This window comes from Mycteria americana, chromosome 5 (assembly GCF_035582795.1).
Source record: "Mycteria americana isolate JAX WOST 10 ecotype Jacksonville Zoo and Gardens chromosome 5, USCA_MyAme_1.0, whole genome shotgun sequence".
NCBI lineage: Eukaryota > Metazoa > Chordata > Aves > Ciconiiformes > Ciconiidae > Mycteria > Mycteria americana.
The window spans coordinates 67,881,196-67,908,509 of record NC_134369.1 but is presented as its reverse complement, the minus strand read 5'-3'; the positions used below and the strand labels follow the sequence as shown (position 1 = coordinate 67,908,509).

Genomic DNA, 27,314 nt, shown 5'->3' with positions numbered 1-27,314 from the left:
CCTGAGCCCTTCGAGACACGGTGAAGCTCTGTGGGCTCCAGGGTATGGATGAAACCACATGCAAGGGAAGGAAGGTCCTGGTCCCCTTTCGCTCATCCACCCACACATACCTACTCAGCCCAGTACAATTTATTTTGGCCTCCCCATTAGCTGGGAAGTAAACGTGGCAATTACTTTACACATTTGAAGTGTCAGAACCCTTTGGCACATTTCCCCGAAGATAAATAATTAATGAAGGGCTCTGATCAGCATGAATCTTGTGGAACCATCAGACAGCACGGAGTGACATTTATTTTTACCTCTTGACACCTGAGACAGGGCTTTGTTAAGAGGCCAAGGATGGATGGGCTTCCCAGTGGCTGAAATGGGAGACTGTCCTGCAGCCAAAAGGGCTTGGCCTGGGGCTTGTTTTGGAAAAGAAGTTTTCTGCCCTGCTTTGTGCTTAGGCTGCCACAGACAGAAGCAGCCTTCAAAACTTGAATGTGTTGCAAGTGATGGAGGTTAAAATACACTTCTTTTCCATGCAGGAAAGACATCCTGCATAACTATCACCCAGCAACTTGTTAGAGGCACTGCATCTAAGAGTCTTTTTTCCCCTCTCACTAACAAACAAGGGTCAACTAGAACATACTGGGTCTGCAGCTGCCAGGGTTCTGGCTCAGCTCCTGCAAACCAGCCCACCGCAGCAGGGCATGGGCTCCCGCAGCAGGATCAGGCCCCACAGAGTCAGGCCTGCAGCAGCAGGTTTCTGGCTCGGCCTCCAGCGGCAGAGAATGCGGGTAATCCCTGCGGGGTGAGAGCCCTTCCAGCGAGAGACTGCTACACAAGAGCTGCAGGCAGAGCTGGTGGCTGTCACTTAAGGTCCATTTTCTCCTGAAAACTTTTTCTTTCTGAACAATTCCCCGTGCAAAACATGCCAGCCACCCAAAAAGCTGTCTTGAGCCCTGCCTGTGCCATGCAGGTTTGTGTGAGCCCCCAGCCTTTCCCAAGCCCTCCCTTGTTTTGCCCTCAAACTCCAAATAATCTGTTTTTTACCATGACCCAGGGAGGAGAGAGGCTGCCCAGCAGAAACATGGAGCTATTACATGAGCAAATCGGGTATCTTTGGGGTCCCGAAGTGCAGAGGAGGGTATGATCTTCCCCTGTCCAGGGAGGAGATGAAGGTAAAGCAAAGGGATTACATTAAAGCTGAACTCTCCTGACCCCAAATGCCACTGCCATAACAACACCAGCTCCAAAACCCACTGTCCCTGCCCTGCCTCATGCATTTCACCCCTGAGCAGAAAAGGGGCATGTTCATGGGCTAGGAAGGATGCTTTCAACCCCTGCAGCAACACCAGTCAAGCACTTTGAAAAGCTTCCTCTCCCTGAAGGGATTTCCTCCTCACCCAGAGTTCTGTACAAACAGGAGGTAAAGGACTCCTTGCAAGGAAAAGCAAATATTTTGGAAATCATGTACTTTAAGTCTATGCCTGGTTTCACCTCATCCAACACATGTTTCCATGGAAGCAGAGGAGGGAGCAGGCAGCCTGTGGCTGCAAATCACAGCTACCTCCCTGCCTGCTCCCAAGTCTGAAAAGACAAATGGATCATTAAAAATAAAAGAAAACTGAAATTTAAAAAATCCCTTTTGATGGTAGATAGCTGATATTTAGTGCTGCAATATTGCTTTTAGGGACCGGGGTCCAAGCGCATCACAGCTGAATGAAGCTGAACTTGGGTTCATTCTCAGAGGAAACGGAGTATGTGCTGAATAAAATTATTTTTGTTCTTTTGTTTATCACATTGGTGTAGTGATTGTGTGAGCACAGAGAATGGCAGCACAGCACACAAAGGGAGTTATATAAACGGATTAAAAAGATGTTTTCAGCATGGTTTGGAGGAGAGTTTTGCAGAGAGAGACCAAAACAAGGATGATTTAGGAAATACGGATTGTTTAGGAAAATGAAATGTTTATCTGTTGATCCAAACCCAGTTCTGATCTCAAGAGTGAGTCTCCTGAAGTCAGTCTGTCTGTCAGTCAGTTGCTCTTTGTCCGTTGAGCAGAAACTTATTTTTGACTACAACCACAAAGTTTTCCTGGCCTTAAACTAGCATCTTGAGGCATCACTGCATTCAAACAAAACATGCAGTTCCTAACAGCTTGCAAGTGTGTTGCAAATACATCTTCTTGCTGCTGAGCCAGGCACGTTTCACTGGGAGTAATTACCATATATCCTCAGGTAAGAGCTGCCTCTTACCCAAAATGTTGCACTTGGTGACTTGAACTCAGCCGCTCTGCACAGCTGCTCTCAAGTTGGATCTACCTGGTCGCCTTGCACCGGCTCCCAGCAAGGTAGCAGGGATGATATATGTGCAGCCATTACATGAGCAAATGCAAAACGTCCTTCCTGCATTTACCCCCCCTCAGTCAAATATATATCTGTTTTACAGCAGCCTGCCTTCTCCCAAGAGGCAGCAGAATTTCACACCAGTAGATTTTTTTTTACTTTCTTGACTACCAGGCAAGAAAAATTAGGCACACTTACAAAAACTGCCAATTAGAAAACATAGTTGCAGACTCTAGTGAGTTAAAAATCCCGAGTTTTTAGTGCTTGTGAGATTTCCTCCCCACAGCTCTGTGTAATGGATTTGGAGCTGTTTTCTATAGCTGCCTGAACGCTGAATTTCTGAATACTGTGATCAATACCGTATTGAATACCAATACCTATGATCTAATGACAGCTCTCTGTGCATCTATTACTTAAGTTTAGTAGATAGCTTTCAGGGGGAGAACAGCAAAAATTGAAAGAATGGGTCAAATCAACTTGAGTTTGTTAGATACTACATCTGAACAGGGAAATATGTGAGATGAAAATAAATCTATTGAGGAAAGTGAAGGAATTTAGCTTGGACCAGGACTGACCCTATTTCCAGAGCTTGAAAAGGTCCCAGACAACTCTATACCAGCAAATCCCAATGAGCAAATGGCAGTATCGCCAAAGGTATCATTCTTGCCTTTTCTAGCCTGTGAAATTCACTGCTAAAAGGGGGGTTCAAGCCAGCGGACCCAGACAGGGCAGGGCCCTGCAAACGCCTTTATACACAGGCTGGAGGCAAAGTCTGCACTGGTGCCGAGTACCAGCATTCCAGCAGGACCTGCAGGGAGTAGGGGAGCACTGGTTTGGTTTTCATCTCTGGTTAGTGCTTGGTTTCTTTCTTCATCCCACCAACAGGAATTGCCTGGTGGAACTGGTTGGTGCCATGAACTGTGATAATCCAGGATTTCTTCCTTTTTTGAAAATATAGGTATCAAATCATAATAGTGATTTGTGGCTTGTTTCTACCTATGCCATTGATGAACAAGCCATTGAGTGTCCACTGGGCCCAATGGCCTGAAGGTGAAAGGCTCCTGTATCCCATTCCTAACCCTGAGCCCACAAAAATAAGGCTCTGCAAGTTGTATAAACATGTAACTCAGCAAAGGAAGGACAGTGCACCAAAATTCTTGGACCAAATAGGAATGAACTGGAAGGCAAGCAGAAAACTAGTGCAGATAAGTCTGGAGGATATCAGAAAAGCATTTGCCTCTAGACAGTACAGGATATTGATCTGCAGAGTCACATAGCAGCACACGCTGGACAGGAAGCATCCCAAATGCATCAGGAATTGGCTAAGGGAAAGGCAGAAAGCTGTCAATAAAATCAAGCAGTGTGGCAAAGAGAGGAGGAAGCAGCAGGCTAGCAGGGCAGCTAGCGCTGGAGCCACGGGTGTTTACCTCGTGCTGTGTATCAGTGACCTTGAGAGTGATGCCATTATCTAATGATGCCAAATTGTAGGAGGCACAGAACAATTTAATTACAAATGGCAGATTAGGCTTACGGTCTGATAAGCAGCTCACGGAATTCAATGAAGAGAAGTTTTAATGAGATTAAGTGACAAAGCCATCACTTAGAAGGAAGCATTAAACAGACTACAGACAAGGAGAAAGAACTGGGGGCGAAGGCAAAGAACTATTAAAACCATCTGTGTTATTAAAGGAAGAGTAAACAAGGCCTCCCTGTGCCTCTCAGGGAGAAATAGAGATGATAGTAAGGCGTGCTGGCACTGCTGGTGGGAACTCTTCCCTTGAACGTATGGTATGCAGCATCTGAGTCAGGCTCAGGGGGATATCGATGGAGCGCAGCAAGGGAAACCCAATGCACATTTAGGACCAACACAAGGAGCAAAGCACTGGCTGGCTTGGTATGAATTACTGCAAGGAAGAGGCTTGAGGGGAAGTCCAGGAGGCCTGGTGCTACTGGGGGACAGCAATGGGTTGGAGCTGGACTTGATGGAGAAGACTTTTGCCATGGCCCACCTCAAGAGCAAATGCAGCAGGGCATTGAATGGTAGCAACCAAGGAAAGAAACAGGCTTGCAGTTAATATTTCAGGCCAAGAAGGGCAGCTTTTAAATAATAATAGCTACCGCTAATGATGAATAATTAAAGCAGACCATTTGGTCCTCTGGCCCTTACATAGTTACGTTCCTCTAATGTACAGCAGAAGCATCATTTATAATACGCGACAGGAGGAACCATGCACTCACATGGACTGGCTGTGCTTCTTCTCCTACCAAACCCACTGCATCCTTCTCCACAAGCTGTATTTAAAGCTGAGTGCAAATATAACAGGAACGGGAGCAGCTTCGAATCGGACTGATGAGGAACCTGGGGCGCAAAGGCAGCCCTATCTTACCGTGCAGCAAACAGCCTGGCACCTCTGTGCAAGGGTAGGGATTGGAGATAACGTCCCCTGGTCACATTACCTACAAGTAATGGGCCAAAACAGTTCCTGAAGAGGAGAGACTCATCTCATCTTTCAAGGGGGGTGGTCAGACTTCTGTATGCCTGTTTTACAAAGCAAATATTAGACACATTTTCTCATCTTTCCTCTTCATGATGGGACAGGTGCAGTTGGAGTACGTGGGGCTGACTGACATTGCCAGGCATGTAGTGACTCACCAGCACAAGGGTTTACCAATTCTCACTCCTCAAATGGATCCAATTAGGGAAAAGTTTTGGGAACAAAGCAGAGCAGACCCCAGCCCCCTCGCTTGTCTCCCATCTCCCTCGCCTTTCCACCCACCTCTCCACATGAAGGGTAACACCATGGTGAAGGAATGGGGGGACTGAAAAAAGGAGCAGGCACCAGGCAAAGCAGGGCTGACCCTCAGCCAACACAAAATGGTGGAATTTCCTGATTTCATGTATTAAACAATACTCCTTTGACTGAAATTCATCCTGCAAACTCTCCAAGGAGAGGACCTTACTGCATGCTCGTATCTTGGCTAACACAAGATCCTGATCTTGACTGGGTGTCCAGGCACTACAACTAAAATAAGATCTAAACCCAATAATTAGTGCAGAGCTTTCTATTTCCTTATGAAATCAGGGAGCAATTTGTGCGTGTTAAGAAACACGTCTAGGCACTACAGCCTTTCAAAGTCATCTGCTATTCCCCTGACTTGTCTTGCAATGCAGATTATCCAAATGTGGATCCCTGGGTTCTCTCTGATACACAAGTCCAGTAAATATTTACATCCCCTCTCTTCCTATTTTGGTTTGAAATATGCTAAAAGGATGCACAAGGGGTGCCTCAGCATTTTACAGACTCTTCACTTTGGTCAGCAAAAGCAAAATCCTGCTGGAGTGACAGACGAAAGCATGTTGCATTCTCACCTTTCTGGAAAAAGTCAAACCCCCACAGTTAAATCTTGTTTAAAAAGTTTCATTGTTTCCTGTTTCATCCCTGGAGGTATTTAAAAGACGTTTGGATGAGGTGCTTAGGGACATGGTATAGTGGTGGTCTTGGTAGTGTTAGGTTTACAGTTGGACTCGATGATCTTAAAGGTCTTTTCCAACCTATACGATTCTGTGATTCTGTGATTCTGTGAAAAACCTGCACAAAACCAAAGTATGTGGCAGAGCCTTCTTCAGTGATTCGATTTTTCAGATCTCTTTTCACTTTGGTGGGGATTACCCCAAGATAAGCTAACAGAGGTGGACTCTCCCCTTTTCTTAGGGTCTGTCACTGAGGAAGAGAGAACCGATCCTGGGAAAACACAAACCTCGGTGGTTTAGGATGCACATGCTTTGTGCATGCTTCCTTGTTTGTCCCCGTTTTCCCAAGCCAGTGCTGATAGGGATGAGATAACTTGGTCCACATGCCTGGTCACACCTGGCTTGACCTGGATGTAAAATCCCAAGGAAACCCAAGCCCGGGCTGGGAGGGGGCTGTGAGTCCTTCCAACAAGTCCCTGTCCTGAGTGATGGGGACCAGGACCTCAAGGCTTACCACAGCATGCCCCAGCAGGGACATCCTTAGAGACGGGTCAGCCACAAACCCCTACTGTAACAATTGTTTCGTGGCATTTGCTGGAAGTGGATGGGATGGTCTTACCCCTGTGTGTGAGTGGGGCTCTCCTCTAGTGGGGACGGTGTGGGGGCTTGCTTTGATTTTGGCTCCAGGAACAGGAGGGAGCATTGGACTCTGCAGGAGCCCAAAGAAACCAAGGACGTGGTGTTTGGATGTGGCTGAGCACAGCTGGACATGCTGATACCGGCTTTGTGAAGGCCCAGACAGTTCCTGCCGTCTGTGTTTCTGCTGCATGATTGTCCCCTTGCTTTCTCTGCAAAACCTCCATTTAGCAGCACTGGGAACTCTCTCTACTGAGCAAGCACAAAGCAGGCAGAGGGGGAAGGCTTACATATAGGTATGATACATATCTATGCCTGACTCAAATCCATGAATAGAAACTGCAGATATGAACTCCACCCTTGCCCACAGGGCAAAAGCAAAGCCTGCATCTGAATAAATCCTGAAAATCTCAGCTGCTAGCATCTCCAAATCAGAGCAACAACAACAACAGGAGCTGAAGCCAAGTGCTCTGAATATTTTCTTCCAGAACACCCAGGAGAGCTCAGCTATATGAAGCAGAGCCATTTACATAGTGTTTGAGGCAACATTTCTAGTCTTAGCAGACAGAGAGGTGCCAGGAAATGATTCTTCTCCCCAGGCAGGTCTCAAACCACAGAATAGCCAGGCCTGTGATTGATCTACCACATTGATCTTTTCAGCCCCTGCCACGTAGCATCAAGCATGTGTTAGATGGCTACTGCTCATCCCAGATCCTCCTCTTAGCTACTGCTGTGGGTTGTAGCACAGTGAATACTGCACAGTCAATGCTTCTGCTCAGACTGTCCCTAGGAAGAGGGTCAGATCCTAACCACGCTGAAGATGAGGCTTCAGTTCCCTCCCTTCCCTCAAAACACAGTGGTGTAGTGCAGAACAGCTTGATGAGACATTGTTTCCCTGTTTCTATGGGATTTGAAGTGGAGGGAAGGGGGGGGATACCTGCAGACAGGTGCCCAGATTGGTCCAGGAAAGGGACTCTCACCTGGATAAGGAGCACTGGGGGAACACATCGCAAAACTTGTGATTGACTTTTAACCAGGGGAGCAGGAACAGAAGAAAGCAAGACACTTTTAAAGAGAGTAAGAGGAGACAGCATATGCTCCAGACAGATGTGGCTGACAAGGGTTTATCTTTCCGACTTCATGGCTCTACCTGCTATATCACAGTTGCCCCATCAATGCCTCTGGCCCTAGACAGCTGCCTGCTGGCCATTATCAGTTCTTTGCAATACCTCCCCTCAAAGGGAAGGTCTGCCATCACAAGCTGAGCTAATCTGGGCCCATGAACATCACCAAAGTCACACCTGTGTGCATGGCCAAAACATTCACTCTCTCCTTTACAAAAGGCTTGCACCCAGCAGCAACCAGCACTTAAGGGGTGGGATCCCAGGCCAGATCCTCCATGAAATCTGTGACACATGGGGTGTCGTTTGGCATTTTCTCTCCAGCACCCTCATTTATTTCCCTTTGCAACGTCAGTTTGCTGGGCCAGCTCAATGAATAATTCAGCACCATTAAGCACGTGTCAAAGCTGCTTCGGCACTTAGTAGGATCAGTTCTTTGGCCCTTTTCTCCATTTAAACTTCATTCCAACATAATTTCCCCTTCATTGCTGCTGGAGGAGCAAGATCTACAAGTAGAAAGCACATTGCCATAGCTATATGGAAATACAGCTATATATATGGAAATAACCCCTTTGATAGAAATGGGGTGCTGCTAACCATTCTGTTCAATGCATGGTGCCTTGCTGCTCCTGCTCACTGCCACTTTGAATGATGGAGAAGCCCACTATTTTTTTACAGACATCTATCAGATATAAGGGTCAATAACCAGGCGATAAGGAAAATCTCACAAACCAGGATTCAGAAAAACCTGGGGTCATTTCCCAGTTCTGTTGTGTATTCCTGGTGTTATTGCAGTGAAATCAATTAATCACACTCAACAAATCAATTAATCATATGATAAATTAGTCAATCTCAGTCCCTTTTTCACCAGCTTTTCTAGACAAAATGGCTTTAAGATGGGTGTACACATGTTTCAGCATCCTATGTGTAAGATGACAATAATATCATCTCCTTTCTCGCTTTGCCTGGAGATTTGGACTGTTTCACCATCCCTCGCTGCCAACCTGCAGTGCTGAGAAAAGTGGGGCTCTCAGTGTGGATAAAACCTGTAGGTTCACTGCTTCTAGTAGTCCTGCCACTGTGATCAAATCATCTTTATTTCAGTCCCCCAAAATCACACTACTCAGACCCTTTCCCTGCAAGGACCAAGGGCTGTTTCTCTGGAAGATCAAACATAACTGCACATGCAACTTCTGACCTCGTTTGCATGTGCAATTACCATGTCTGAAAGCACCAGGCAGCAGAGTCAGCACATAATATCCAGCTGCAATAACTGTCTGTGCAAATAAAGTATAAGGTGAGTGCTCATTTCAGAAGGCACAATTGCTACTATGGCTTTTATTAAATCCCACTCATTTTATGACTCCCTGGTTCGAGCAATACCCTTTCACTTTCAGCTAAGGGTATACATGGGCCTGCTGTTGCAGCAGCGGCAGCAAAGCTCCAGCAGCTCCAGTGCAGGCATCTGAGATGAACAGCGATGGCAGCCCATTCTCTCGCTTTGGAAAGTAACTTCCATTCTTTGGAAAAGCTCTTGCACTTAAGCTAAGGAAGTGAGCATAGCTGCTCTTGTTTCAATGGTACATTAGCTGACAAAGTAACCTTCAGAAATCCTGACTATTAATCTCTGCTGGCTTTTCGGTAAGCTCTCATACTCTTCTCCTTGCTGGTTGCCCAGATACAGACCTTGTTTTGTGGATGTTCTCAGCATTTCATTAGGATGTATGCAATAACTCCCCCTTGCCTCTCTAAGGAGCTGTCTATATTTCTAAAAGAGAGCAGAAAATCCTGCCTGTACAATGCCTGCCTCTGCCGACAGCACTCAGAGTGAGCATAGATCCTAGGCTGCTTTTAAATGAGCTGCTGTGAAAACAGTGTCTCCAGCACGGTCAGAGGCTGGGTTTTGATCTTACACCATTGTGGATCCCAAGTAACATCAAGCAAGGCAGAGGGTTGATACCAGCCAGGCTGTGGGTGGTATCAGACCTTGGAAATCTGCATTTGTTTTTCCCTTAAATTCTGCAATCTCATTGCACCTTCTATTCAGAAGATAAGAAGTAATTAAAAAAATTTACATTTTGCTCATTTGTATGAAATGTGCTACTCCAACAGTGTTTACATCTAGCCAGATGATGTAGCAACACCAAGAGCTGTTTCCCTGGCAAATTATTCTTTAGGATCCAGTTTGAAAGGGGACAGTCTTTACTGAGATTCCTACTTTACCTGGCAATCTGGATAGTCTAATGCCAAATCCTTAATGCAAGCTAAATTTGCTGCCTTGGAAGTCTTCTCTCCCTAAGACATGGCTTTTTGCAAAGGTAATACTGATTATCTGTGTCCTTTTTGTGCCTCTCAAGTTACCCCAGCTCTAGAGGACTCCTGAGGTCACCTCTCACAGTAGTTTGCACTCTAATGAACTGAGTTGTGCATTATTTTCATATGAACTGTGAGAACAGTTCATATGAAATCTTTTCCAGTGATGTTAGAGAATTGCAGGAAAGTACTAGAGGACTGGCAGCACCCAGGTGGACCTAATCAGTGCCCATGTTACAGAAGACTCCTATGGGGAGCTGCAACATGAAGCCAACTCCAACACCAGGTGAAACCTTTGGAAGAGATCACCAATTTAACATAAAATCACATGGCACCAATTGGGAAAGGGTTTCTCTGAGCGAGTGATACCAAAGGGCTTTCAGTGTATAGATCTGTAAATCAAGTTGAAGCTGCAAGGAAGATGAGACTTCTTTGAGAATGAGACTTCTGGGAAAGCAAAGAGCCTTTCACCTAAAAGCAACCTAATTGGCAGGGGTTTTCCCCATGAAATATTCACTGCTGTGTAATGTGGCTTTCAAAATGCTCATGCTTTGTGTCTTCTGAGCCCTGAATATGCAGGAAACGAACGCTCGGTCCTCTTGAATGGAGAAACACCTATTTCAGAAGCACAGGGATCTTTTTATGCCCAATTTTCATAAACAATGCTTGGCTGGAGCCTCCCAGACTCATAGCACTTGTGAAATATATCATCACTACCAAAATGACAAACCTTCACTTTCGTTGCTAGAGCTGATTTAAGCAACCTCGACATCACCAAATGTCCCCACCACAGGCAGGCTAGCATTTGGCAGATCTGTGGTGGAGGTAGAAGATTACTGCCATCCAAACTGACCTGTCCTCTTGTGCGTTATTTTTTTCCATACTTGTTTGTATTCCTCACACACAAATGAACTGCTGTGAAAGAAAAACACCAGAATGACCTCTCACTGCTACAGTTCCCATGTAACCACCGAGCTGCTGTCAGAGCCAGAGGGGGAAGAGGATATCTGTGATACCTCTCTGGAAAAAACAGTGGGTAAAACTGCCCATGTTGGGTAAAGGTCAAGAGAGTTAGGAAAAAATTACTGCAGAGGAATAAAACAAAAGAAAGTGGTAATCAAGGTAAGATTAAGAATCAAAATGACAAAAACACCACTCTTTCTTCAGGGGAGAAATCAAGCCCTTTGAATTGTTGGATCATTGCATGTCCCTTATTTTCTATATTGTTCTGAACTAACATGAACACAGCAGTCTCCCAAGGAAAAGAAAAAAAAATAAATACCCTTTCAGTCAATATTGCTATTATGTCCCAATCAGCAGTGCACTCTCAGAAGCTAAGGAAAAACACCAGTAAAACCAATACCTACCTCCAGGTTTTATTCCCAATGGAGATCTATCACACGCTCTCCCTTCGCTACAGTTAAATAGGTTAATTTTAAGCTCATGCTATCTACCAGACACAAAAAGCAATACTCAGGGAAGTCCTTACTCTGCTTAACATCTGAAGAATTAGAGCTACCCTGAAACAGGCAGAGATGTTCAAAAGTTTGTATTTCACCTCTCCTTGAGAATTACATGTATTTTATATCACCAGACCTTAATCATAAATTTAAATGTGACCTGAAATGAGTCCAAACTCTTCATTTGAATAAATCAATGAAACTGGTGAAACCCCACAATTCCCAGCTCACAGAGCACTGCAGAGGTTCAGAAGTAGCGTTTCTAGCAGATCAGAAAACAAAATATTCCAGAAGTTCCCTGCAAAACACTACATTTATGAGAAGATTGCATTAAGACGCAAAATATTCTGTGTTAATAAAAGCAAAATGTTTTGATTTTTCCTTTACGTAATTTGTATTATAGTATATAAACTTCTCTAAGCACCTTCAGAGCTAAAAACTTTAATTGGTATGGAGGAAGCTCTTTAACATCATTTACCGAAAAGCCTTGCAGGCAGTATAATTTTTCCCCTTCATTATATATGGGTTGGTTCTTTCTTTCTTGTTTCTGTACGCCCAGAATAAACATCTCTCCTTACTATATACTGTGTCAGCCACAGAAGAGCTATCAATAGGTGTTAGATTTCTCTGTCAATAACAAATTTCCGAGATCTGCTGGGAGTATCCAGGCAAAGCATTGCTATATCTAGGCATCTGGGAAGAACTGTTACCATCAGATTGTCAGTGTCACAGCCTTGCCTGAAAGCTGAGTCATTGATTGCTGATGCCAAGAGACACTGAAAGGGACATGGTGTCAAGATTTTGGCTTTTAAAACGTGCTTAAACTGTGAGTGATTCTGCAATTGAGGTTTGTCCACATGAACAGAAAAAATCACTCATGAGCAGAGTGGTTGTCTCCTTGCAGCCTTCCCCAGGAGCAGGACTGGGCCGTCCTTGGGTGCTCAGTTTGGCAGGGCATGGACATGGACGTGGACATAGACATGGACAGAGGCAGAGCAAGCAGTGGGTTTGTGCAGCCCAGCTTGCAGAGAAAGGTTTTCACACATTACACATCTTTCTTCTTCGGACCTCTTCTCAGCAGGTTCCTGTTTGTATACAGATACCCACCAACTCGCTGTGCTTGGCTTAGACTCTGCCATTCATGGCTTTGATATTTAAACATTTGACATAACCATCAGGCACCTGTATACAGTCAAACAAGTAGCTCTTTTTTTTTTTTTTTTTCTTTACTGGTCAGGATGTAATCTTGACCTGACAGAAACACTTTATAAACACCATCTTGTGTCATATCTATCAGAAAGGTCTGTATGCTTCTGTTTGAGTGCTATGACTTATGACAGCTCTTCAGAGGCAGTCCTTTGCTCTTAAAGGGAAGATATATGAAAAAGGAAGGATAAGGCCTATAAATTTTTATAGCTCTGTACTTAACTCACACACAGGCAGTAGAGTGGATAGCAGTCCCAAGAGAAGCCGTAGGATCCTCCTACATTAAGCTATGCCCAATTTTAAAAGCACCTCTGAGCATCCAGCCACTGTGTTTAAGATGCTTTGGCACTTACACATTAGAAGTTTGACCTTATCCAACACATGGAGAGTAATTTTCATCAGCACAGCCAAAAATCAGGGGAGGAAACAGATGCCAGAGGTGAAATGGGCCAAATGCTCAGGCTATGGACAACACAGGTTGTGATCTGAAGGGCATAAAATTTATTGAGACATTTCTGAAGGTCATATTAAGGTCATGCTCTGGTATATGTGCATGGTGCTAATCGTGAGAGGGCATCATTACACTTGGTGGTTACTGATCCCAGCCACTGCCCAAGCAAACCATCATCTGGGGAGAGGAGAGAAAATCGCCTGTTCTTTGCTTTGCTCTGATCCTTTCCAAGGCTCAGGCATCTCCTCTAAGTGACTGCTCCTCACTTAGGAGACCCTGCTATGCTCCCACCAGACCAGAACTCCAGGGAGAACCCCAGAGCCAGCATCTGACCATCTATCAGCTCTCCTTGTCCCCTCTGCAGAGAGAAGAGGTGACCCTGCAACCACTCCTGAGGCCAGAAAGTGCCAAAAGCACTCCTCCCTCCCTGAAAAAAATGGTCTAGGAGGAGTGGAAGAGAAATCATGTACAGCACAAACCTGCCAGTATGCACACTGCTCATTTCCACCACCATGACCTGCACGTCTCCAGGTTTCTCCAGCTCAGCTCCGGTTGAGTTATCACAGCTTGACTGTTATAACAAGCTGTCATGTGGCAGCTGAATTGCATTAACTGGCCAGAAATGGGAAGGCAGGCCACAACTTGCTGCAAAGGCAGAAACATTTCCAACGGCTTGGCCCACAGTGAAAAAGGGTAGCTGTGAAGTTCCCTCTCTTTCTCAATGGGCAGAGGAACATGACCATGAGTCGCTGCTGGGGCAGCTCAGCTGGGATGGGGAAACTCCTCCACTCACAGTGGCTGGAAAAGGTGTCTGGGACCCCACTGCCTTGGTCATTCAAAAGTCTCTGGAGTGAGACCCCGCAAAATGAGTCCATCCGAATGTGTCTGCAGAGTCCATGTCATCACAGCTTGCTGTTTATGTCCTATCATGTGTTCAGAGTAATGTTTTAGATTCCTTGAACGGAGCATAAGCAGAATTGCAAAGTAGCTGGAAGTCAAGACCTACTGGTCTACAATCTACTGCAAAACCTCCCACAATATCAAGAATATACCGTGGAAAGGTGAATCCTTGGTATGAAACTAGTTGCAGTAAGAAAATCGCCCCTCACTCCTGGCTGCAGCTCTGCATGCCTCAGACACTTTAATTTAAAACTGTTTTCTTACTCTTTATTGGCCATTTTTGGCCAATAAATGGCTAATTGGTAATTTTTCCCATAACTTTGGGTTGCTACGCCACAAAGCCAAGGAAGAACACACATCAGAGCAGAGAGACAAGAGCAGGCTGGAGCATGCCTTAGCTGCGTTCTCTCCTGCCCACCACCTTAGTCTTAAATTCATCCCTGACCTCACATAAGGGCAGTCAAATAGAGGTATGGAAGGAGAAGACTGGCCTGGACAACAGACTGATTGCCAGCACTCCAGGTGTGGCCCTAGCATGGGGTTTAGCAATGCAGGTATCATTTCTTCCTCTAAGATGCTCTATACTTAAGCTATGTCACTGTTTTGCAACTGAGAGTGCACATTATCCATTCCTAAAGAGGGTAGGCTGAGGAAAGGCACTGCATACAGCAGAGTATGAGGAGATTTGTGAACCAAAGTGGGCTGTGGGGTCAGACAGCCCAGGAGAAAAAGAAACGATTTTGCTCAGGGGAAGAGTCCAGACGATTTCTGGAAAAGCTCTAAGTCATGTCTGCAGGATCTCTTGCACTCAATACCTGCTCATGGTTCTTTGAAAACACCCGTCCCCCTAGATTCATCTGCTCTGCATTAACTGAGCAAGCCCACTTCAGCTGGCATTCAACTGTCTGAGCAGGAAGTCATTCAAATTCTCCATTTCTCAGAAATCTGCGAGATTATCCTGGGTAACTTCATTTTTCCACTGGGCTCCCCAAGCCTTCAAAAATTACTCCATTCTTGTTATCATGCAGATAATTAACACAGAGTCAAATGAGTCCAAGTAGGGAAAGATGGGTCAGCACAGCCTGCTACAGAAGTCTAAATAGACATTTCCAAGCAATATGGAAGAGATCCCTCTTGCAGCAATAGAAGTCAATGTCATGCTGCTGCAGTGGGCTCTACGAGCCTAGTCCTAGCCTGTAGGGCAGGCAAGTAACCCATCATCAGCATGGGGACAGCCTCCATGCAATCACCCTCTCCAGTTCTCTTCAAGAAGGATTCAACTGGTGGTAGAAAAGAAAGAAGGGACAAGAAGACAATTCAGACAGCTCGAAAACACAATCATAGAGGAAAAACTGAAGAAGCTAGAATTGCTTAGCCTAAAATAAAGAAGGATGGAAGAACGGCAACTGTTTTTGATAGACACGTGTGAGCTGGTGGAGGATCTGCCAACAGAGGCCTTTCCAAACAAGTCACAAGCATCTGTCAAGAGTGCTGTACCAGGGATCCTGGCTGCGGGCCAGGAGATGGGCTCTCTGGACCTTGTGAAGTTCCTGCCAGCCCACTCTGTATGCAGCTACATTGAGTGGTATCGCTCCTCTACCTTGCTCTGCAGTGTGCGTGCAGCTCCTGGAGCTGAGGGGCATCACGGGACTGACCCAGACTTGCAGGCTCCAGCTCTCAGCTACCCCCAAACCTCTGCCTTTGCTGAGAAGATGGACAGGTAGACAAGGCCCTGAGCAACCTGCTTTGAGCAAGGGGTCGGACCAGAGACCTCCACAGGTCCCTTCCCACCTAAATTATTCCATGTGGGAGGCAAGTGCACAGAGATTCACCAATCTACTCCAAGATTTCACGGCAAGGCCAGGCCAAGATTCACATGTTTACTTCTCCGGGCAGGTTTTACCCCACTCCTCCTACAGCGTCGCAAGGTGACAACACTCCAGCCCCAGGCAGGGCATCCCTCTCCCCCACACCTTTTCCAAGCAGGGACTTTCCAAAGGATGCAAAGCTACCAAAGCCCCATAAAAAGCAAACTGAAGCAGGCAAAACAGATGGGCAGGAATGTGGAGGCACTTACAGCAGATGGCACTAAAATATTAAACTAACATTACCGTATGCTTAAGCCGTGGCCTGGCTTGCTGCTGATTGCAGAGCCAGCCTGGTGAAAGCATGCAGATGAGAAATGAGCCTCGGATTGCTAAATCACCCTACCAAACATCCCCTTCCCACGGAAAAATGCCTCACTAGCGACTCCTCCAACAGCAGGGACACGCTAACGTGATGCAGATGACATTTTGCTGAACAAAAAGCATTCCCAGTAACTTAAGGTCTCTCGAGATCTCTGCTGGAAAACCATCTCCTTAACAAACTGTGTAAAATCAGTTTGTCTGTGGCACCAAACTGGGGTGGACACAGTGAGAGATTAAAGGGAAAAAGCCCACACTGCTTTGTGCTCGTCCACTGAGTGACAGCCCTGGACACCATGGGATGGCACGAGAGGTACCAGGGAGGAGGGGAAACATTCTTCAGCCCAAGGTATTTGCCAGTGTCACCACAAAACCAGAAGTGATCCTGACTGCAGCTTGTGACACTACCTGAGAAACAGCGGGCCACAACATAGAGATGGGTGGCCATGAACCTTGATGTCCCTCATGGGTGCTTAGAGCCACAGCAGCCACGAAGGGTGTGTGGTAAGGACACGCCCTTGTAGGGGACTAACCAGATTAATGTTACAAAAACCTTTCATAAGGCATAAAAATCAGAATGCCTCATAGCAGGGTGGCATAGGACTGTGCTGCAGAATAAAGCATTTTAAATGATTAATTTTATTTGACTGCATTTCCAGCAGATCCTGCCAGTTGTGCCATCTAGCATGTGAGTGACAGCACAACCCCACAGCCCCAGGCCTGGGTTTTCCTTTTCCTATTCTGAATTTCACCATAAAATCAAAAGAAAAAGAAAGTAAACATTAGTATAAATGTCCACATCTTTTTCTTTTTTTTTAACCTGAGCTCAGACATCTGATCTGAAAGGTAACAAGCTGCTGCACGTTTCATTAAATGGATCAAGCAGAAGTAATGTCCTAATACTGTCACTGAAGGAGAGGCTGGAGAGAGACACGATGCCCCAACATAAGGGAAATCTCTGCCCAGGACCAGGTCCCCAAGCTGTGGGACAGCAGCATGTGGTAAGCCAGGCAGAGAGCTACTGACAGGCACTGCAAGAGAAGACAGGAAAGGACTCAGCCAAAACGCTCCCTCCCAGCCTGCCTTGGTCCAGGCTTCTTTTGGGCTTCTTGCAAACTGCCCCGGGCCAAAAGATGCACGTTTCCAGGAGAGCAGGTCTTTTCTGAAATTTCCTGCATGCCCAAGCCATGTGCAAGCCCAGCCTGGACATCACCTGGGTTATGCAATGTCACAGCACTGTGCAGGCCACACCAATCAGTTGTATTATTTTCCAAAGTTTGTGAAAATCTGTTGCAAGACAGAGTTTTCTTAGAACAAACCTAAAAATCTGCATTCCTTGCCCTGGCTACTGGAAAACACAAATGCATCTGGTTTTCCTTCTCTGTGGCTAAATATTAAAACAAACAAACAAACAAACAAACAAACTGAGCTGGCAACCTCCTTTCTGCAGAGCCACAGCCAAAGGGGCTCTAAGCCCTGTTGTGTAAGGGCTGTGTCCACCTCTGGAAGGAGATGCCAGTAGAGATGTGGGGGCAGTGACAGCTGAACAGCAAATGTCTTGCTACAGCTCTGCCTTCCCCTCTTTGCTCCACAAGAGGCAAGGGAATTAGTAACACTAACATAGGTAGCAACTGCACAGCCCTGGCCAAAACAAAGCCTGTGTTGCAGCAACTAATGCGATCTTTCTGACCATGTGGAAAAGTGAGCAAGGCTGCTTAGCGGTTAACGGCACGGGAATAGCTCCACTCTTTCAAATTGTGATAGTCAGCTCCAGTAAAATGGAGGTAGGAAGTCACTGCCCATTTTTGTTATTGCCACTGGATGGCAACAGACGTTAAGCAGAGACATTGAGTTATCACTGTGCAAACCACTTGTGCACTTGCTGTGCCTCACTTTGTTATTTAGGGGAACGGCCATGATTTCGGCACACCTAGCAGGCCCACCAGAAAGGTCTCTGAGGAATTAAGCTGCGGGCTGGCAGCAACACAATCAGCAAGACTGTTCCTGGGGTCAGGCTGAACGCTGGGCCTTCACTTTGTACAGCTTCTCCATGTATTTCCTGAAGTCAGCACTCAAAATCAATTTTTGTCTTGCCAGCCCAGGGCAAACCCTTCTGATGAGCCATGCAAAGTATATTTAATGCAATGGATATAAGTAGAAGACTCCCTGGTGGTATTACAGATTCCTATGAACCTCCAGAAATGCTGGGCTAGCACTGACCTGAACTCAGGTGGGACTTGCCATGGCCATTGGAGGATCAGTCCCCACCTGGACTCTGTGAACATCACTAAAACCATTCTGTCTTAATAACAAAGTGGTAGCATAAGACTTCTGAGGTGACGTGTAACAAGGAGGTAACAGGAAACAATGAAGGTTTTTCTGTTTTCTCTCTTTTAACGAGTACATAGTCACACCTTGTTAGTATTCTCTTAATGATAGATAACTATAATTAAGATAATCCTCTTAATTAATGAATGATGATACTGTTCTTGCTTTGGGTAACATCGTTCTGCTGCACCGCCATTGTGCGGCACTGCCACATCTCCCTCTATTCTCGTCATGCTGGCTGAGTGTGGCCCGTGCCAAATGCCTGCCAGGTGCATCTGAGTTGGCGTATGACACATATGATGCCGTGATGAAAAGCTCTGCCAAGACCTCAAGTTGATGCTATGAAGGCAGTCCCTGTCCCCTTGGATGTGCTCTGCTACATCATTTCCCTGCCAGCCGATGTGGCTCCAGGCTGATGGAGCCTGGGAGGACCCATGGGGGATGCTCTGGTTCCAGCAAGCCAGTTAACACATCCCCCAGTTCATCTCCAATAACTGAAAAACCGCTGAAGGGTTTCACGTGAATTCTCCGAGTGAGGGACAAGCTCTCCTTTCCCAGGTCAGGAGGAGAGTCCCATACTCTACCTTCAACTTAAAAATTTAACCAGTGCCCAGACACAGCGACCCACACAGCAAATACACGTGACTGGAAGGTAGCTTAAACTGGACCCCATGATCATCTGTATTTTCTTATCTTGAGCCCACCTCCCCGTACCTTGAAATCTGCTTTAAAAAGTTACACGTTTTAGCAATAATCTTCTTGAGAGGCTTTACGTTTTTGTTTCCCTTGCCTTAGGCACCAGAGTGTCTCGAAGGAGAAAAGCACATACTGAAATAGTCCTCTACGCACCGCCAAATAGTAATGAGCTGTCTTGTGTCTGTCCTGGAGGAAACATTCCTGCCACTACTGTTCTACAGGAATACAGATAGGAGACATGGACACACTGCAATGCAGGGAGAAAGTCTGCTCAAGCACACAGGGATTTTCTCTGACCACTATATGAGAACAAGCCTCTGCTAGCATCAGTTTAGCCAATGACAGAAATTAAATGACACAAAAGTTAGGCCAAAAAATTCTGAATACGATCGAGGGGGGCTGAAAATTGTCATGGGGCCTGAAATCTCAAAATTGAGGGACAGGCAACTAGCTGCCCGCGTGATACTCCCCAACTACTTTCCTCAAATCCAAGACCAAATTGTTAGTCGTCTGCCCAGAACCACGCACAGAACACAACATGGTTGCAGAGACCCAATGTTGGACACAGCAGGAAGGGTGTGTAAGGTAAATTCAATCAATCCTACAGGTTCTAGGGTTTGGGCAGGGCCTGGGCCAGTCCTGCAAAAAGGGAATTTGGGAAGGGGGAGAGAAATGGTTGGAGCTCATTCTACCCAAGAGGGAGCTAAGAGATGCACAACATGACATTGCGAGTTCTGAGAATCTGGCAGGAAAACATACTTACAAGCAATAATCATATGTTTCTCATTCAACCTATTAATGTCATTAGTTCATTACCGCTAAGAATATCAGTATTAACATATTTTATTGCACTGCAGATCTTGCAGTCCTCAGCACATCGTGCAAGTTCAGGCTGTTTCCTCACTAGACTTGCATGCTTGGCTTCACAGCGCTAGATAAATCAGTTGTAAAACTGTGCCACTTAAACGTGTCTGCCACATCTCCAGGCCATCATGTGGCCAAACGACTGCACAAATGCGGGCGGAGGAAAAAGATGCTCTCTAAGCAGCAGGGGTGGGATTCGACCCCCCTCCATCTCTATCCAGCTGTTTGCAAGGAAGCAGCAGCTCTCTGAATTGCAAACACCCATCTGAGAGAAGAGCCATGGACAGCCGCTACCTCCCAGCCCAGCCAGGGGAGACAGCAGAGGGGGAGTAGGGCAGGCGTGGGGCAGCCCTAGCGTCCCTCCCTCCCATGCCAGCCTACAAAGCCACAGGCACACAAAGGTTCTGGCTATTTAGAGCTGGCATCTTGCAAAGAATAAAATGCCTTTTTCTCTTGTGCACCTTGTGAACTAAGCCAGTTACAGGCCACAGAGACCCCTGGCAGTGTCACTGTGCAGTGACCGTGTGCTATCCTTTGGTCCTCAGGGTTTAGCTCAGACCAAAAGCTGGTGGTAGCTCTAGAGGTTTGGTGGGTCCAGTTGGACCTCAGTGCCTGGCATAGCAAGGCCAGACCTGGCTGGCTCTACACTGGCTTTGAAGGGATCCTACGGGGAGACAAGTGCCCTTGTGCTCACCTGAGTACCAGGGAAGTGTCCTGCCCTTCCTCCTCCCAGAGCTGGATTAGGGAAGGGGCTTTCAGAGGGGCACACAGGATGCCCCCCATGGCACGCAGAGCTGGGATGAGCACCCCTAAGCCACCCGCCTCCCTGCATCAGCCTGGAAGCGTACACAAAACCCTCATTATTCAGGATGGAAGGTGTCAGCCACCGTGAGAGAGATTTGTTTAAGCTGCACCAGCTTCAGAAACACCCAAACCCACCAAATCCCACCCCTCTCCTCTTCCGAATCATTCTTTTTTCTTAAATGTATCTTCAAAAACATTATCCTCACATTTCTAGGAGGGGCAGGACCACCTCCCTGCTTGTACTCCTTCCCTGGGGCAAGGCAGGTACTATTTCAAAGGAAAAGATCATTTGTTGTTCTTTGTCCTCCAGATGCCTGATGTACGAATCAGCCTTATGTTACTGGGGTTCCTGCTTGATCCAGTATCTATATGCTTAAGCCTAAAAATTATTGTTGCTAGTATTTATTTTTTTTTCCTAAGGGAAAGGAAAAGGAGAAAAAGAAGAGGATGGGAAGGTCAGAGACGATGCATGCATTGTTACAGGCATGCCCAGCTTTGAGCTGAGGTTACCCAGTGCCAGCAGTTCCCCCTGCTCAACACTACTAACATCTCCCCTGCAAGGAACAGGCACTTCTTCCTCCTGCCCCTTCTCAGCAGCACTGCAAAAAACAACATAAACATCTGCATTTACCTTTCTGCTTATTTAAAAACGGCAGTAGGGGCGAAGCCAAGGGAATTCTTTTGCCAGAGTCCTTGGAAGACACTTTACTTTGGTTAACAACAGTTTCTTCAATGGGTTTCTTCAGGATTATTCTTTCCTTCAGCTCCTCGGTGCTGACGGCAGAGGTCGGGGGCTCAGCACCTACTTTCGGTGCAACAAAGGAGCATTTCAGGTAGGATGCAGACTCTGCCAGGTTTTCCCTGTTCATCCTGCTCTCTGTTGTTTTACTTGCTTTGTAGTCTGAGGCGTCAGTGCGCGAGCCGTTCTCTTCCTTGATAATGTCCATGACCATGGGCTTCATCAGAGGGGAGTCCTGCTCCCTCTTTGGGCTCTCTTCGGAGGCCGACGAGGCATCGCAGGACTCGATGATGAGCTCACTGTCGAGCTCGGCCTCCCGCTCCTCCCGCAGGATGCTGTACTGGATGGAGGGAGAGGCGGGCGATGGAGGGGGCCCTCCGATGTGGCTGAAGGTCATGTAGTTGGAGTGCAGCACCTCCTCGGCAGCCAGTGGGTCCTCCGAGACCAGCTCAATCTCCGAGTCTCCCGACTCGGCGCTGCTGGCTTCATTATCCAGGGGTGAGGAGACAGCAGGGCGCCCAGGTTTGACCCGCTGGTCTCTCTTCTCAGTGGAAAGGGCTGGCGACCGCTGCACCTCCGGGGTCTCAAAGGAAAAGGTTTTTGCTTCCTTGATGGCACTGATGAGTTCATCTTCCGACAGGCTGCCTTTGCCCTGCGACTCTGAGCCGGATGGTTCTGCCACCCAGAAAGAAAGGGGAAAAAAACAGAAAAAAGATTTTAAAAATTAGGTTTTCTGGCTGCTTAGGCAACAAACACATTAGATTTCATGCCAGCATGGATCCCTGTAGCAGGGCTGATAACACAGGCAGAAAGTCTCCCCATCTGGGATGACTAACAGTAATAACAGCTTGTCCTTACAGAGCGTTTCCCATGCACATATTCCTTATAAAAGAGGTATCATTAGCATAATTTACTGAGGAAAAAGCTGAGGCACAAGGCAATGCTGGTCAGTGCTTGGCCAGTGGCTCAGTAATATGGTTTTCACCAGGAAAATCACCAGTCATGAGGAACGTGGGCTCAGGCCACGCGTGACAGCATCTGACTGTCACCAACTGATATGGGTCTGTTCCAGGGACAAACACACACACAGGGCTGGTGGGCTTCTGGCACTGCTGATCATAACAACCCAGGTGTAGTTACTAGTAATTTTGTCAAACTTTAACTTTCAGGTGTGAAAAGTTCCAGGTCAGAAACTTTTCTCAGACTTTTTTTTTTTTTTTTTTTTTTTCAGGGAAGTGGGTGGTGAATTCTCTGTTTGCTTTTATCTCAGTTGGGTCCAAGAATGAAACTCATTTTTTACTGTAATTCTTAATGATATTAAGAACTACATTAACCAAAATAATGACTGACCAACTTGTCATCCAAAATTTGAATCAAAAAAATTTCTCTACATTTTCTGGCTCACACTAGAAGAAGATATACTCAGAGAATGAAAATGAGCAGTTCAAAAGGCTGGCTGGTCACCCAGGATTAGCAAGGACCCCACATCCCATACTAGAAGGGAACCCACCACCAGACTTCCCACCTGTTCTGCCTCCCTGTATTATCACTTTACCACATGGGATTTTGTAATGAAATAACAAAGAAAGTAAAATTGCGTGTAAAGTGTTCACAATAAGAGGCGATGCAGACAGCATGAGGTGCATCAGCAGCTGCCTTGAGTTACTGCATGGGGAACAGGCTTCACTTTATCATTCACAGAGCATCAGCCAGCCTCAAACCCAGACTGCACCTGGTGCATCAGCAGCAAGTCCAGCCAGGCCACCTGAGCCTGACTGTGCCAAGGGGGACCACGGTGGCAGTTTGCACCCAATGCCCTGCCAGCGCCTGGCCACTGCCACCTCCTGATCTCTGGTTTCCACCTTGCACTTCACTGATCCAGAGATTGCTGCCATCCACACACAAGACCCTCCCTTTTCGGGGAAAAAAGGGCTGAATTCCCCAGTCATGTTGGAACAGCCATCAAGCACACATGGAAATTTGTCCTCTGGACTCTCAAGTGGTCATTCACTGATTTTATATCATTATTAACGTGACAGAGGTCACTAAGGGGCATTGCAGGTGATGAGGGTTCAAGAAAGCCATCAGGAAAAGAGACTCCCAAGTTTCCTCCTGCTGGTGGCTGGTGAAGAGGCCCATGGCAGGACACGGCCAGGGTTGCAGGTGTGGGGAGGCCTGAGCTGACCTGCACCTGCTCCCAGTGGGTATTTGCCTTCAGCCCAGCCCTGCTTTGGGTACAGCCACTGGCATTGACCCCCCGAGCCCACCCAGCTGCGTTGGCCACCTCTGGAAGCTCCTCTACAACAGAGGGTGGGAAAGAGATTGTATCAGAGGTGACCTGGGACAAACCCACTATTTTTGGCTATTTCCAGACTGAATTTCTCATGGCAATAGCGTAGATCATTTCTTCCTGATCATATGGCTTCCCCAAGACGAATCAGGTAAAGGGGGAGGTTTTAATGATAGCACCCGAGCCATGACATCCTGCTGGGAGATGGGCAAGAAAAACAACGTCGTAACACCCCTCCAAGCAGTTGTGGTTTGTGCATCTGCAATACACGTGTCATCAGCAGTTTTGAGCACATATTGTTGTCTGCACTAAGCATGTCTGCAGCTCCTCCGACAAAACAGCTCTCTTGTAAAACATCCCTCTCCCATGAGAAAGTCCTTTTGCAAGCCAGAGTATGGCTGCAGACAGAATTAAGGTGTTTGGGACCTTTACAACACACTCCTGTCCAGATGCCAGGAAGCTTCTGTTGAATCGGACACACTGAGCAGGAGCTTGTGCATCCTTTTCCTCTGGCTGCAGGAAACCCACGTGAGCTGTGCCGCTCTCCTGCATTACCGCATGTAAGCATTTTCTCCCTGAGCAATGACTTAATCCGGCACACGTCCAAACAGGCATGTGACCGCTAGCCCTGGTAGCGCAGCAACACGCAGTCCCTCGGCTTCACCCCGCTCCTGCCCGCACTGGCAGTTTGTAACTAACTCTCAGCCACGGCATTTACCTTGCGAACAAAAACGTCCTTTGTGGCCAGCAGCAGGGTGCCATATTTACCTCTGGCATGGGGAAGCATATAAATACCCACCGCCTTTCAGCACCAGCACAGCATATGAACAGACCACGTCTTCCTTCCCCAGAAAGATGATGGCCCGTAATTAAAAGCAAACTGTTTTCAAAAGTCCTGATCCAAGCAGGAGGGAACTGGGGGCTTTGCCAGGATGCTTGAGGGGTATCTAGGAGTGATGACTTTGCTGGGTCACTGGGTAGAAATAGTGAGGGCAGGCTTTACATTTCTTCCTCGCTTATGAAAGTGGAGCCTCGGCGCAGTGTGTCCCTGACTGTGGGAAAGGGGGGAAATCCAGAGAAAATACCCTGCGGGGGCCAGCCCCTAAAGAAAGATGCCTGCTTCTTTCCTTAACACGATAGATAAGAAGTGCTTCTGGCTTTCCAGCAGCCCGATACGAGGCAGTGGGACCTCCCAGGGCTGTTCAAGCAGTGCTGGGGATCAGCTTTGCCCACAGAGAGGAACATTTCCATGCCAGCAATCACGCCAGCCACACCAGTGCCTCCCAGTAAGGCAGCAGCTGTGAGGCTCAACCACGCACTATTCAGCTATTACGATGGGATACAGTTATCAAATGTCACGAAGCCAGCCTTGAACAGTCACCAAGGACTGAATAAATAACAATTAGGGCCCAAAGTTCTTAATTACCTCTTAGTGCAAAAAGCGTAAATCGATAAAAAATGGCATGCCTCAGAAGTAGTGTGTGATGTCACCAAATCAAATACAAGAAGAAAAATGTGACTCTAAAGTCTATTTATTATCTGAAGTTTCTGGCTGATTCAGGCAGGATAAACACACAGCTGCGGTGGACTCCTTCAAGCACTTTTTTTTTTTTTTGTGAAAGTGTGCAAATGCATACTTAGTATTTCTCTAAGGGTAGGTATTAGTATGGGTGGAAATCCCAGACTGCCATTTTAAGGAAATTCCAGTTGATTTTTAAATGCTTCTAGATGCCACAAAACCAGTAAAAATTTCAGCTTGGGGATGTTAATTGTCAAATGTTTATTGCCAAAGGGCTTTGATCCAGGATGTTGAATTTAATTTCAAGTCTCAAAATTCTCAAGTCTCAAGTTTCCCGTCACAGATTTTTATTCCTTTTTAAAACGCTATACTACTTTCATATCATAGCAGTGCACAGCAGTGTGTAATAGGGAAAATGAGGAATAGATATTATGTACTACTGCAGTAATCAGTAAGAAAATTTATAAATGAGGGATTTTGGTGCCCCCACAATAGAAATCAGGAGCCTTTAAAAGAAACTGGCCCTTTGTCCCTCCAGCCCTCTCTGTAAATGGGGGACAGCATTTCCCTCCTCAGCACTTTCACTTGAAAACAGTGCTCGTTTTTAACAATTTAACCTTACTCTCTGCAAGAGCAAAGAGGTGTTAAAACACCCACTACAATTTTAAAAAATGAACCCAGACATTTGCAGCGCCCTGGTCCCACACACCCCATTTCCTCTGGGGAGCACGGCTGGCCAGGGTGACCAAGAGACCCCAAAATCCTGGGATCCAGCCAAACTGTTGCCTGGCTGACAATACCCCCAATGATACCCACCAGCTCACAGCTTCCCCTCAAGGAGGGGTCCCTGTGGGGACCGGGCTCAGCAAGACCCTCCCTGCTCCTGAGCAGTTCTCGGCAACTTCTTTCTGTGGATCCCTGGCCCTGTCTTCCCCTCTTTTCATACAGAAAGTGCAGCGTGCCCCAAGCAGTGTGTTAGTGATGGGCAGCCCAGTTCTCATCCCCCTTCAGTTCGGCAATGCAAAGTGGTGCCCGAGCAGAGCAGAAACACGTCCAGCCATGAAGACTCATTAATATCTGCTCACACCCCCTTAGACCCACCCCACAAACCCATAGTAATTCTCCAACGTGCAGGGCTACAGTTGCAACCACTCGCTGAATACCAAAAAAAACAGTGCCATGCACCAGCATTACCTGTGCCAGAGGATGGTGGCGTGACAGACCCCGGGCTGTCATCTTCTGGCTCCGACACCGTCACCCTTGGTACTGCCTCATGGCTCGGCTTCAGGCCAGTCTCTGGCTGAGTGGGGCTCGACTCTTTGCTGGCAGCTTCCCCAGCGCTTTCTATCTCGGTGAGTGTGATCTTGACGGGGGCTGTAACCACGGAGGCACTGTGCTGATCTCCAGACCTTGTATCTTCAAGTGGGTCTTGCTCTTTGGCTTCCTTTGTGCTCTCCAAAGCTGTCCGCTGAGGTTCAGCAGTGTGGCTGGACCTGGTGGGTATTCCCCGGTACTTATCGATAAGGCCTGGGCTCTCATCTTCTGAGTCGGGGTCATGTTTTTCTTGGTATTTTATTTCTTCTGGTCTACTTATGTCCATGTATTTATAACCTTCTACTTTCATGGGATCTGCTAAGGTTTTATCAACTTCAGTAGACTCTGCAGGAGTCATCTCTATTCCTGAATCTGAGCTAAACAAGCCACGGGACTCAAACCCAGTCACATCTTGAACAGGATGCCCCAGTGTGTTAAACCCCTCTGTGCTGCCGGAACAGGGAATGGGGCTATTTTCCTGCTGATAAATACCCGTGAAATAGGTGGAGTCCCGTGGGGTGGTGTAGTGGACATCCGAGATCAGAGAGGTGTAGAAGGAGCTGTCACCCCCATTGGCAGTGGAGCTGTAGTCAAAGAGGTGTGATGAGGCTGTGACACCTAAAGCAAAGACACAAAAAACGATGCACAGTGAAGAGACAAGTGCCTGCATGCATCAATCTTTCTG

The 27,314-nt window shown here is 46.8% G+C and overlaps 1 protein-coding gene across 2 annotated transcripts in view; it reads right to left on the bottom strand.

Moving 5' to 3' along the window:
- The window catches only part of RTN1 (reticulon 1), a 53,793-nt gene extending 26,686 nt beyond the window's left edge, over positions 1 to 27,107 (bottom strand). The window contains exons 1-2 of one of the 2 annotated variants that reach the window (XM_075503816.1): positions 26,510 to 27,107; positions 21,399 to 22,181 (exon numbers count right to left, since the gene is read on the bottom strand). In XM_075503816.1, the coding sequence (XP_075359931.1) occupies positions 21,399 to 22,181; positions 26,510 to 26,987 (1,261 nt within the window). In that variant the 5' untranslated portion in view covers positions 26,988 to 27,107. Of the gene's footprint in view, positions 1 to 21,398; positions 22,182 to 22,503; positions 22,549 to 26,509 lie in introns of those variants that run through there. The other variant, XM_075503817.1, reaches the window with a different exon arrangement.
- Positions 27,108 to 27,314: the final 207 nt, after the last annotated feature.